This window comes from Emydura macquarii, unplaced genomic scaffold (genome assembly GCF_026122565.2).
Source record: "Emydura macquarii macquarii isolate MOO-44397 ecotype Brisbane River unplaced genomic scaffold, CSIRO-AGI_Emac_v2 contig_3122, whole genome shotgun sequence".
Taxonomy (NCBI): Eukaryota; Metazoa; Chordata; order Testudines; family Chelidae; genus Emydura; species Emydura macquarii.
The window spans coordinates 3,833,374-3,847,487 of record NW_027133259.1 but is presented as its reverse complement, the minus strand read 5'-3'; the positions used below and the strand labels follow the sequence as shown (position 1 = coordinate 3,847,487).

At 42.2% G+C, this 14,114-nt stretch overlaps 1 protein-coding gene across 2 annotated transcripts in view; it reads right to left on the bottom strand.

The window, feature by feature from the left end:
* The window catches only part of FAR2 (fatty acyl-CoA reductase 2), a 169,792-nt gene that overhangs the window by 67,792 nt on the left and 87,886 nt on the right, over positions 1 to 14,114 (bottom strand). For both annotated transcript variants that reach the window (XM_067531016.1, XM_067531017.1), the window contains one exon: positions 12,055 to 12,289. In XM_067531016.1, coding sequence (XP_067387117.1) covers positions 12,055 to 12,243 — 189 coding nt within the window. In that variant the 5' untranslated portion in view covers positions 12,244 to 12,289. The remainder of the gene's footprint in view (positions 1 to 12,054; positions 12,290 to 14,114) is intronic.

Below are 14,114 nucleotides of genomic sequence, written 5' to 3'. Positions count from 1 at the left end.
AGTGGTAATGAAACCAAGGGTTAAAGAAAGGAAATCGTAGTAGTTGTGTGTTGCTCCAATGGCTTTCAGCAAGCATGGATGAGGATCTTGCCCTGTATGACAGGGCATGGCCTCCCTTGGAGATTGACAGGGAGGGATTAATACTGGGGGGAGCCAGAGCCACCCCACCAGAAGCAGAAGGGCAGGGCCAGAAGTGTAAAAGGAGAGCCATGGAGCTCAGCTGGGTGGAAGCCACCAAAGAAAGTCTCCGGCCCGCTGCTGGAGCCAGAAGCTGAAGATGACCTCGACGATGCAGAAGGTTCGCTGGCAGTGCCAGATCCACTAGCCAAATCCGACGCCAAAGAGCTGCTGGGAGCGCCACTGGCGGTGTAGCCCAGGGAGCTGCAGGATGAGCCAAGATACAGATACACCTTGAGGGGAGTGCAGGAAGTAGCCATGGGTTCCAGACTGTAGTCTGGTTGTGTTACTGCCTAACAGCCGGTCAGCATGTTTCGTTGGGATCCCTGCTGACCGAGTGGTGGAGAGCTCTGCCATGGTTAGGGCCCTGCTGGAGCAGGGTGGGCCCAGGCTCCCCTACTCTCTGCTTCCAACCCCGCCTCTGGTGTGGCAGCCTCCCCACCGTAGTCCAGGAGGCCTGCATTAGCTCCACCCTGCCCTAACTGAGGGCCAGAACCCCTGGATCGCTCACTTGCTCTGCCCTGCCTGAGGTCCAGAGCCTGTAGACCACTAATTTCCCCGTTCAGAATGCCTTCCTAGGTACGTGGCAGGGAGGGTCAGCCATGCACTCCTACAGCCCAAATACTAGTATCTATGTAACCCTTGTCCACTCTACGGCACTTCTTGAATTATTCAAGACCTTCATGAAGGCCATGGGAGAGAGCCAAATGGTTGCTTTCACTGAATAATCACAAGAATTTCCCGTGGTACTCTTGGATTGGTAGAGGGAAGCAAGTCATCATGAGAGATTGCTCCTAGATTAGATTCCCTGTGTTCATCCTGAATTTTTATTTCTTTGTTTGGCATCTTCTGATCTCTGTATCACCTGCAGACCACAGTAAATGAATTAACATCCCCAAAACAACCTAATCTAAGGACCCTTTTGATAGGACAGAATTTAAGAAGTGGTTACTCCTTCATATCAAGGGCTCTCCCCAGGAACTTTCACAAACAGTGCCAAGCAAACAGTTTGAAGCCTTACTTCATTGCTAATTTTTTTTAGCATCCTGGTTATTTTTCATATTTGCATTATTTGGTAAATTAGCACAATACATTCTCCCCTCTCTGAGAATTTGTCTTAGTCACCAGACTTCATTTACCCAGAACCCACCTGCTCCCCAGCTTTCTCAGCCCACATCCCATGACTGAACTAAACACTCAATGCATTTTTTCTCTTCTGTTAGGAAGGAATTAACTGCAATCGCTTAGGAGATCTAAGTCTTCAAGGGGGCCAACATGAAGTACTTGTATCACAGCTCATATGTATTACTTCTCTTCTCATGCGACTGTACTGGTGTGGCCACTCAACGAATTGTAGTTAAAATACAAAAAGGTTCATGTTGGTTTGAACTTCTATAGCAGAAGAGAGCTACGGGTTGGTCTACTTAAATGATGTTATATGTAAACGCAACCCATACTTAGTAACAGTTTAGACCTAAAGGGCGATGGCAATTTTCAGGTGTTTTTAGCCAGAAGTATTACTCCAAGAAGGACTTGAGAGGATTAGTGAATCCGTAAGTTCTACCCTAATGGAGTTAGACCCTAATTCTAGGAATGATGCTGCAAACCATAGTGCTAAAGGGATGGATATTAAAAGGATACAGCTGCTAGAGAACAGCCGCAGCTCAAGAGAAATATTTAAAAAGTGGAGCTGTCCTTCCTGGCTGGCCTTCCCCTCTCCCTATTCGATCACATCTCTACTCACGCAGATTATTTTATAGGTTTCATGTCATGAAGCTGTATGATCATCTGGTCTGTGCTGATCCATTCACAATGCACCAGATCCTCAAATGCTGTAAATTGATGTTGCTTCATTGATTTCAGTGGAGCTATGCCGTTTACTCCAGGTAAGAACATGGTTGTATATTTACATGTGAAAGAATATATAAAAGGTTTCCCTGTAGAACTGAACTTCACATTCATACGCTCTGTTCAATACGAGAAGCCAGATGATCAATGGATAGCATGCTAGCCAGGGGTTCAGGAGACCTATAGTAAATTTCCTGCTCTGCCACAGACCTCCTGTGTCACTTTGGGAAAGTCACTTAGTCTCCCTATGCCTCAATTCCTCATCTGTTAACTGGAGTAATAGCTTTGCCAACCTCATGGGGTGATGAGAGGGTAGATGCTCAGATACTACGAGATTGCTGGGGGCCACATACCAATACCTCACACAGCTAGATCCATTAAGATCAAACCAAAAGATCTAATAGATCTGCTATTCCAAGAACCTTCTCTTCCATTAAATCTTCTACTCATGCCAAACAGTAATAAAAAAAGCAATCAACCTGATGTTAGAGACCTCATACGAACTGCAAAGCACAGACCATGGACCAGAAGCTAAATTGCAGCCTGCACTGTGTGTTCATGCTTCACCAAATACCAGGCTCAAATGCATCATGGGTAGCTGTCACCTTCATTTATGTTATTCAAGCAAAAAAGCACATTGCAGTGGAGAAGTGTGTGTATATATATATATATATATATATATATATATATATATATGCCATGCCTTCAACAGAAAACAAACAGGGAAGCAGTGAGAAAGCCAATTGCTGTATTCGGGTCAAGAGGGGATACTGTTAAAGAAATCACATTTGTCTGCATTTTTACCTATAAGATATTTTTCACTTAGTCTTACAAATGACCTATGAAAACAAATCCCTGGAGCACTGCTGCTGGCATTAGAGAGGTTACTGAAGTACCCAGAAAGTAAATTCCATTTCTAGACTCTTTCTTTTCAGTACTGTAGATCCAAAGCTTTGGCGGGGGGCTACTGCTCATGCATTATCCGTGCCTTGGGGTGGTAGCTGGGTTAACACTGCTGCGAGAGTGAAAGCAAAGGAGAAGATTGGAAAGGGGGGTTGGTAAAGTAGATGTAGCTATTGCTAGAGAATAGAATAGAAAAATGAGGCTGTGTCAGATGAATCATATAGAAACTCCCACACGAGATCGGACCCAAGGTCCAGCTAGTCCGATATCCTGGCTCTTACAGTGACCAGTCCCAGACGCTGTAAAAGAAAGGGTAAGAACTTCACACTAAGCAGCTATGGGATAATCAACCCCCCCCCCCCCCCCCGCTCGGTCTCTTCCTGGTCTCTAATAGTTACTGATTGGCTTAACCCTGAAGCATGAGGTTAAATGTCCCTTCCAACATTTTCGCCATCAATTATTTAAAATATCCAATCTCCTTTGAAAATTGCTACGTTTTGGCTCTCAACAACATCCTGTGGCAGGTAGTTCCACAGTCTAATTACATGTGTGAACACGTATTTCCTTTTATCAGTTTTGAATATGCCACTGGGGGAATTTTAACAAACATTTTTTGGCCCTCTCAGTTTCAGACTCTCTGATAAATCCTGAAATACTCTCTGAGTAGATCCAGAGGGGTAGCCGTGTTAGTCTGTATATAGCAAAAACAACGAGAGTCCTGTAGCACCTTGAAGACTAACACATTTCTGCAGGCATAAGTTTTCGTGGGCTGCAACCCACGAAAGCTTATGCCCGCAAAAATTTGTTTGTCTTTAAGGTGCTACAGGACTCTCGTTGTTTTTTCTCTGAGTAGAGTATCCACTGCCGCTTGCATGATCTGTTGTCAAGCACATACTGACCATTCGGTTTTTCTAGCAAGCCACTGCAATACGAGAAATTCATTTTTGGTAAAGCTCTCTGGCTATGGAAAACACAGTACAGAGGCAGTTCTATGCAGGGATTCATGGAGGCTAAACTATCTTCTCACCATCAGATGTGGTCAGTCTTTCTGGATCAGAGTTTGGACTAAGCGGTGGGTCAGAGTATGGATGCTTTCACTTCCTCTTTCTGTGCTGTAACGGTTTTTTGACTAAACTATTACAATAAAAATACATAAATAATACCTAGCGCTCTTATATACATCTTTTCATCAGCAGATCTCAAAGTGCTCGCTCTACAAAGGAGATCAGTACAATGTTATGCATTTGATTCAATACAGACCCACAGCCGTTGCTAAAGTAGGAGTGTAACGGTACAACAAGCATTCACCAGAAACATGATCTGATTCTAAAAGCAGCACACCAAAATAAGAGCAATGTTGATATCTCACATTTTCTGTCAATTAATGGGTAGTGCGCAGTTGGACGAGGATACATGTGTGTAACTGATATAAACAGCACTCGGGCGCCAAAACTTTTTGATAAATGAAATACCGAAGACAGATCTGTTCTTTCATGCCCTCTTTGGCAGGAGGTTAATCCTTGCACTCTGGCATATGACAACCACCAAGGGCGCTATTTAGCTAACACTCTGATCCTTTTGTCATGAAAAATGTTGACTTATCTTCCAGCAATTTCTCAGTCTCCTCACTCTTACATTAAATAAATGAATTAAACATATTTGCCAAAATATGCTTCTTGGATTCTCCCAAGCAAACTGGCCATACATATTTAATTTTGAAAAATCTACTTATGAAAGCAATTCCTTTTTTAAAAAATAAGCTCAATGCAGTCCATTACAAATAAGGAAATATACATATACTATATCTTTGCACTTAAAAGCTGTGCTTTCTGTTCAATGTAATTGCTTCCCACTGCATGATGAAAGTGCAGCTCTCAATCAGAGTGCACGTATCTATGTGTATACACCTCCTCCCCTCTATTTTTCAGTGTTTGTCTATATCTAGTTATTTACTGCCACTTAAAATACACAATACAGACCAGAAGAAAGACCAGAGAAACAACATTATTTAACAAGGACTTTTCAATTAAATTGAATCTGATGGCTCTTGATTTTCAGCACGGTTGCCAAGGAAACCGTTCTCAACTTCTATGCTGGAGGTTAAAGGGCGGCTGTCAAAGACAAAGTTTCCTTTTTCCGGTCTTTCAGTTTGATTTCTTTTGTCATTCAATCTGGAGTTTATGCAAGCATAATCATCAATATTTGCCCAACAGGCTTCCAAAAGAGACAGCGATCATGCATACTAAATACATAAGACATTAAAATAAAATGAAACCAATTAACATTCAAATTAATTTCAAAAGCGGTTATTCAAATAAGTGCGTGTGATAAACAAACATCTACTGGAGATAATCTGCAATTTCCCTGTTTATTCTAACAAACAGATGGACTCCCACACTATGCTTCTAAGAAATGGAAAAACATTGTGAAAATAAAGTAAATAAAGCAAACCACTACATCCCAGTGCCTCCTATGGGGAACTCAGCGGAACTATTCATGTGTTTAAAGTAACCATATAAGTACTTACTTCATTGGATCAGGGCCTAATGCAGGACAGAGAGATTTCTACCTTATTTATTTCTTTTCTTTTCCCATCCAGAAATGGATGGAATGAGAAGGATTTTCCAAGTATGTTTACATTTGAGATTTGGTTGCATTCCACTTTGGACGGGTGCACTTTCAGAGCGTATTTTACTTGAACAACGCTTTTCTTTGAGGCAATAAACTGCTATCATTTTGTAAACCGTTATCATTTTTAGTTTTTCTAACTATTATGACTCCAACCTTTACAATGACTTTTATAATGCATTTGATAGCTGGAGATTGACATGAGGAAGATATAAGGTAGCCAAAAATGAACAGAATGAGCGCTTGCTGTTCTCGGCTACCTTTAAAATGCTGGATGTTTTTACAAGATACTAGCATGAAAGAAAACGTTTATAATGGAGCTGTAGGTTACACAGTTTGTTGCATGGAGAACTGTATTCTGGGACTGGAAGGACCTTGAAGGAAATCTTTAAAAGGAGTTGCTTGACTCCATGCATCCCAGTCATGAAATTTGCCATTCACTTGTCAGATGTCGCGTAGCATATATTCAGGACTTGACAAGTGTCCCAGACACCTTCTAGCCAGAAGCTGATAAAGATGGAGTCCCCCCCACCCTGGGGTCCCAAAATTGCTGCTCTGCTGAAAAGTCTGCTCGAAATAGGGGACAGGAGCTACTTTCACCAGACGGGGCTGACAGACTCCTTCTTTCACGTTGTTTTTGATTTGTAGGTGTCTGGTGAATTTGGAGCATCCAGACGCTTAGCCGTGTCCCTCTGTTGTTCTCAACACTCACCCACTTCTCAGGGAAAGTTGCCTACTCAGCAGCAGCGAGTCGGCAAGCACATTTTTCAAGTCTTGCTCACATAGCGCATATTTTGAGAACAATGAAGCATAGCTACAATACATGCAGGGTGGTATTTGTCAATGTCTTTCATGGCCATAAAAATGAGGGACTAATAGCCAACAGAGTGCAGCGTCTTGAACTCCATGCAGTATTTTAAAACATATTTTATATCTCCTCTGAGATATAAAATAATACGTAAAGCTTTACAAAACCACGTGTAACAATGCCTTAGGTGGACGATAAGCACTGAATACTGGGCTTGGGATCTCTGGATCTGAAAGTTTGAGCTTCTGTTGTCTGAATTAAGACCCAGCTCGACTAGCTCATGGGACCTACGTGAGTTGTACATGAATGAAGCCAAACTTTCAAGGCTGAGAGCTGAAGTATCACCTGCAAATTGTGCACACACATAGGTAACTGTGCGTGCAGATCATGCATTTAAACACGCAAAAGGGGTGCTTGAGCATGCACACCCCAAGGGATGATTTGGAAACATACTTTTATTTACGTGCTCATGAATGTTCGTTGGGCACAACTTAAGTGTTAGGAACTGCCACATCTGACCAGATCAATTAGTGATGGCAAGGCTCAAGGAAAGCACGCTGATTTATTTGTAAAAGATGTTTTTAAAGTTACAAAGGTGTGTATACGTACACTAAAATGGCATACTGTGTATATTTTATTACACTGATGTACATTTCATTCTTCTCCCCTACACTTTGTGTCTTTGCCTCCGACCCCCTCTTTGGCTTTGATCCTGAATGGCACACAGGTGGAGTGCTATTCCTGCATGAAAACTCACTGATAGGAGTGTGTGGATCAAGCAGTCAGCCCTCATGCTACATTACGCAGGATTGAAGTGTTAGGTCCCAATCCTGAGAACACTTATCCACTGTGAGTAGCTCCCATGGCTAAAGTTAAGCACATAAGTGAGTGATGACAGGACTGGAATCTTAGACTGTAAGTTCTTTGGGGCAGTGATGAAATCAAACTTTGTGTTTGTACAGTGCCAAGACCAATGGGGCCACAATCCGAACTGTAGCTTCTGGGAACTATTCCAATATAAATACAAAGTAATAACAACTAAACAGCAATTATACTAATACCACCAGAAATCCATCTAATCTAAAATACTACCTATAACAGATGTTCCAGAGAAAGAGTCAGGAAACTCTTCAATGTCTGAGAAAGGAATACTCTGTCCAAAAAAGAAGTTACTTCCTAGCCCCTATTACTTAGATGTTGGCTTATGCCCTGAAGCATTAAGGTTTATAGCCCTTATAAACATTAAAATATTATCTCAAATTTGGCCCATAATGTGTGAGATGTCCCTGGTATCTTGGATATTGGTTGCATTTCATACATATTGCTATGGTTAAGAGAACCTGGTAAAATGCATTTGTAAGTCACCTTTATATAGTTTTCTGAAATAACTATTTCAGTGCTCTTTTACCTTCTAAAAACACAAAAACAACAAATAATTGCCATCATTTCAGAACATATGACAAACCATACAACAAAGCAGTGTGTAGAAACCACACTGAATAGAAAAATATTTTTAAAAACAATGGAAAACAGCTGGAGTGTTTTTTTTAAGATTCCCCACTGATTAAACACAGGACACAAAACTTCCTGGGAATGTATCTACAGTATTTTGAGACTATATGAGATAATTAAAAAGACAAGACAGACATTTTTTGACTGGCTGTGGTGAACAGTGCTTCTTTCATACCTTTTATGGCACTGACTGAAAGCAATGGATGACTAGTCAGCCTTGGGCAAGTCCACATAGTCATGTGGCAATCACCACAGCAGCATTCTTTAAGGAAAAAAAGGATTTAGGAGAGCACAGTATATCCTAGTACAATCAAAATACAGATCTAGTGCAGTATGCTGTCCATGACAGTAGCCAGAACAAGATAGAATCATAGAAATGCTTCAGAGGAAGGTGTCAGAAATCCGCAGTAAGCAGACTTCTACATTAAACCTATCATAGCCACTGAATTGTCACACTCACAAGCAGCAACACAAGGAGACACTCAAAAGTGCTGCTCTTGTTGCCCTTACATTGAAGTTATAACAGCCATGCAAGCTGGAGAGAAAGTATAAGCCAGTGGACTGGAGAATTCGCCTTCCTTGGAAATGCACAAGCTAACAAGGTATTTCTGTTATTTTAAAATGAATTTCCCCCTACAGACCCCACCACTCATTCATATTCATGGAAACAGGAAACATTCCCTTAATCATATTTGTCTTCCATCATGTCCATAGACACACGATCAGTGCAGATTTGTCCGTGTATGTGATTCTGCCCAAAGATATTGGGGGTGGGAGGAAGGAAGCTAGGCTCAGTCAGCCTTCATAGGTATGTCTTCCAAAGTATTACTACATGCAATCATTCTTCACATGGTCTTCTTGGAAAGAACATAAGCACCATATGATGCAGCCAGTTCCCATCTTCTCTGTTTAATTAAATAGGACCTGAGCAGACACGCCCGCCACCTTGTCCCCTCAGACAAGTGATTATTGACATAGAAATATTTTGGGCTTGGCAATATTATTTCCTTTCTTCGCCTGGCTCCTCTTTCTCTCCCTCAATATGAAAATGACCAGTTCTGGAGAATAACAGCAGACCAAAGGCACAGCAACAGCATGACAGGAAAAATAGATGATATTGTCAAAGCAAATGTGTGATGCACTGAACCAGATGACTTCATGAAATGAATTATAAAATGGAAATGAGTGGCCACGAAGAAATATTTCCGACAAAGAAATGCGACAGTAGTTTACTGCACTAACATTGTTGCAAGATGTAGGGTATGGTACATGATAGGTAGGGCAGATATTTCACTACCAAAATCCCACATGAATCAGCATGCGGTATAAATATATATGGATAAAGAGGGCATTTTATTCTAAACGCCTCCATTGCTCATAGCTTACACATATTCTGTCTGCTTTTTATAATCAGGTATGCCAAATGAAAGTGAAATAGAAACTTGTTTCCAGGTCTGGAGATCAGCTATTTATTTAATGTATTGAACAGGTATGGCTATGCTCACCAAAAACAGTAATGGAAGAGACAAGTTTACATGCTAGGAGTGATGTAGTATTTAAACAGCCTCTTACCCTAGTCACAATGTGAACGGGGGGAAAATGATATTTCCTAACAACCACCACCTCTCCTTCTGGATAATAAAGGAGCAGCACTCTGGGGTTCGAACTAGAGTCCCTTGCAGTGCTCTGTGGCTCAGAGAATTGGTGGAGCTACTGTCAGGCCTCAAAGAAGGAGATGCTAGTTTGAATGCGGCTGGCACTGCTGGGGTCTTTCTCAGGGGAAGAGGAATACAGAGGCAACTCATCCCTGTACACCCGCATCGTATAAGCTGCTCTTTTAGACACACAGTTGTACAGTAAATAGTGGCTCAGTACCAGGGATGAAGCTTTTTTTAGACAGCATAGTCAAGAAGTAGGACATTCAACATGCTTAAAGGATGCTAAATGAACACTCCAATATCATGCTTGTAGATTTCTCTTGGGAGTTTTCCACTGAATTCAGCAGGGTTCGGACCAGGCCCTTCTATTACAGTATGTTTATGTACAAAGGAACAGCCTTTAGGCAGACAGATAAATGTAGCAGGTCCAACTCTTGGCCACACCCCATTTCTCTAGGAAGGAAGACAGGTTGGTTTGTTTTTATTTTATATGAACAACATCAACAGAAAACCTCCTCCGGGAGGGGAAAGGAGTAAATTTGGAACACACCCTTTGCAGTTTTCTCCTTCAAACACAGTACACAGCTAATCATTAGGCCTCTACTCTCAAACCCTGGTCATAAACCTATAGTCACTGGTTTCCTGGGAAGCAGCCTCGGCTGGTGCACCACACCAACTCATCCAATTACCAAGGAATTCACAGATGTGGGTGGACCAGCTTCCAGGGCTCCATGACCTGCTTTCTGACTGGCCACATGGTCTGACCCCGATTGGCTGGTGGCTATATATAAACTTACTGCTTCCTTATTGGTCTTGTCTGAGCAAGAAGTCATTGCCTACTACCTTGACCCTACTTAACCCTGCCTTGCCAACTCACCTGACCCTGTCTTACCGCCTCACTCGATCCTACCTTGCTACCTCACCAAACTCTGCCAGCAGCCTCGCTGTATCTTCCTCTTGGATTGGATCTCCTGGCTATTGGACCTCTTGTGTGACATGTGACTACTGATCTGGCCCACCCTTTGACCTGCCTTATCCCTGGGATAACTTCCAGAAACTTGTTTGCTGATTTCATTTAATATTTACTTCTTTGGAGCCCACTGAAGCACACTGCCACAAAGTTCAAGGGGAGGTTATCGAGTCCTGAATGCGGTTGGCGTGTCTAAAACTGCTGACACACACTATGAAAGGAGGGTAATATCTAGTCACTGACAGCTGCAACAATAAAATAGCTACCAGGGAACCTTACCTAGAGCGAACAACAACACCACGATGCTGTGCTGAGCTATTGAGAGAATAGGTCATTAATATTTATCACAGGAAATGCAAACAGAGCTTTTAGAAGTCTTGTAAAAATAATGTCCTTCACTTTAATTTCTGGGAAAGACTGCATTTGAGCTTTTGTTGTTTTATGATGAAAAATGCAACCACAGTTGTCAATGAAGAAAGCTGTAGAACTACGTGGAAAATAATATTCACTGAAGGAAAAATGATGGAAAAATTGTGTATTTGCAAAGAGCAAACAATAGAACACTTCTCCCTTGAACCAGTTGGTAAGGCAGTTTAGATAGGTGAAAATCCTCTTGTCTAGATGTACGTTACCTCAGTAGGTTAAGTATGCAATTCTAGTTCAGGCCATAAGGAAATAGCGAAGAAAAAAAATTCACAACATCCCTTCCTCCTCCTGGCCCTGTTTGTTAAGCCTTTAATTCCCTGGGGACTAGAGGGACACCAAAGAGCATCCTCTTAGTCAGTTTTGCCCCGGATACAGTTTTAGTGAGATACCATAAATTCTCCCATGGCTATAACTTGTAGCCTCAATCCACCCTCTGTACACTAATATTTCACAGTATTTCTAATGTTTCATAATTGAGGTTGATCCTGTAACTTGCACTGATGGATAGTGGGATTTGAATAGATGATAAGCCCCTCCTTTGGGTTATCAGTTTTACTGTTGTGCCTTATGAGAGAAAACAAGTATCATGATTGTTGTTAGCACCTGTTGGTATTGTGGTGCTTCAACAGCCTTGAGAAGGGCAGGGAGATTCCACGGAGGGGTTACTTGAATTTTATTTATGTTTGAGCGGTGTTTAGTTTTCCTATTGGAGGGGAGAAGAGTTAGTTAATGGTTGATAAATGTCACCATGTTTGCAATGACGACATTTGTTAAATGTCACTGAAATGTGTTACGGATATACCAAATTTGCATTGTGATTATGGTGATTTCACATAGGTCTGACCACACCGATGTTAACATATTTTTGATGCTCATTGGGAATTATTAATTTCCATATAAAAATCAAGGAAAAAAATGGATTCCGTTTCAAATCCTGTCTATCATTAAAATGTTCTGTGTGCAATTTATTTTTTCCATACTAAACCTATGTAAGGTTTGTAGGGGAATGTAAGACAGTGATATTGTCCTCAGCAGGTGAAATGTAATATATTGTCATCTACTGCACACATTTAACTGCCCTGTGGATTTCAGTTTAGATTCCTTTGTAAAATGTAGCAACCTACCTTGGAATTCACCATATTTGTCACTCTCTCCTGCATTGATTGTCCAGCTTTTGGCCTCACGAGGATATAAACTGCTTCCACATCAGGGCTGGAGCGCAGTAGCTTTTCCATCAGTACTTTGCCCATGAAACCCGTGGCTCCTGTGATGAGTACGGTCTTTCCATTGTAATAAGCTGCAATTGAAGACATGGTGCTCTCTCTCTCTGTCTTCCTTCCGACTTCCTGCAGGAGGTACCTGAGGGGAAACAGCAACCGAACAAGAGATTAGATGCTAGGAAGTTTGACTCAAAATACAGCACACACTTGAGGACCAACAGAGCCCACCAGACCACGGTAGCTGACCTCTGCAATAGCCTTTTCAGTCTATTGGCTGAGGCAGCTCACACGGCAGGCCAATCAGTAGCAACTTCAAAGATTATTTTTTTGAATGGAGATTTGAACATGGACACACAAACTCCTGAACTTGCAAAGCCTAAATTCCAGTACAGCCTTGTCCTCCCTATCACTATTTATATCATGGTAGCACCTAGAGGCTGCAGCCTAGAGTAAGCTAGGCACTGCCCATACACATAGTAAGAGAAGTTGCTCTCCTGAGGAGTTTACAGTAAAAACGGACAAGACAGACAAATAGCAGGAGTGGAAACCGGGGCACAGGGAGTCCAAGTGACTTGTTGAAGTTCATACACTAGGTCAGCTGCCAGACAGGGAGCAGAACCCAGGCTTCCTAATGAATATCAAATCCACCAAACCACGCTGTGGTGGATTGTGTCCCAGAGTACAGAGCTCTTCCGGGACAGCCATCTTGCCCTGGGGCCAACCTGTTCCTACCACTTGTGATTTGGAAATGGGTTCATTTGGTGACGTGAGTGGGTCTCAGAGCTCAGGCTCTAGCACGAGCACAGATATCTACACTACGATTTTTAAACCCGCAGCCCAAGCCCCACAAGCATGAGTCAATGGACCCAAGCTCTGAGACTGGGTGCATGGATTTTCTATTGCAGACATGCCCTAAGCATGGGTTTTGACTCAGGATTGAGCCCAAGCCTCTATTCCATCCATGCACAAATCAGGCTGATTTGGGTCAGCAAGCACTCAGGTCCCCGGTCCTTGCACCCTTCTAGGGAGGTCAGTCAGAATGCGAGTACTGCTATGACTTTGGTCCAAGCCCGGTCATTTTGCCGTGTGGACACAGCTCAAGCTGCTGGCCCAAATCAGACCTGGGGCTAACAATTGTAAACCCAGGTATACAATGCAATGTGGACACTCAAGCATCGGCTTGGAAACACAGAGTCCACAAGCCCAGTCCCAAAGACCCAGGCTTAGCTTGCAATGTAGACAAAGCCAAATAGGTTCATTGATTTACCCCAAAAATCCAGAGTAAATCAGACTGTTCCTAGCTTCCAATCCTATGTGCTAGCCGTTAGATCACCACATCCCTGGTGTTTAGTTACATGACAGGTAGGCGTCTTATCTGTAGAGAATGGGATCCAAGAAGCACATAACCCAGTAACGTTTTATAAGTTGCTCTGCATTTCTAGTAACCATTCTTCCTCCTCCCCCAGCCTTTACTTTTAGGAGAACTTTTACTGCTCATCAAAGTGAACTCAGAGCACTGATTTAAACAATGCACTCTGCAAAATATGTGCAGTGTAAACTTCCTTAAATCTGCCAATCAACCTCCTCCATCCAGACCTATAGAAACAACTGTTCTGTCTAGCCTCAAACACACACAGAGACAGACCCACGGCCCCTGACGCACATACACACAGCTTTTCTTCACCAACACCCCTCTGTTTCTCTCACCCTGGGTTTCTCCTGAGCAGAGATTTCTAATCTATTTGACCTATCATTGGTAATCTAATTATCCTATTAATCTAAATCTATATACCTATGGCCAAATATGTGCCAGTTTTGTGACATGGGCAACTATTTAATAGGTACTACTTGAGGCCATCCACTACATCATTTAATTGTGACCTAGGATGGATTTGAAAGTAGGCTAGTGCATTAACTTACTGCGCCAGAGTCCTCCCAATTATTAATTTGTAAAATAACCTTCT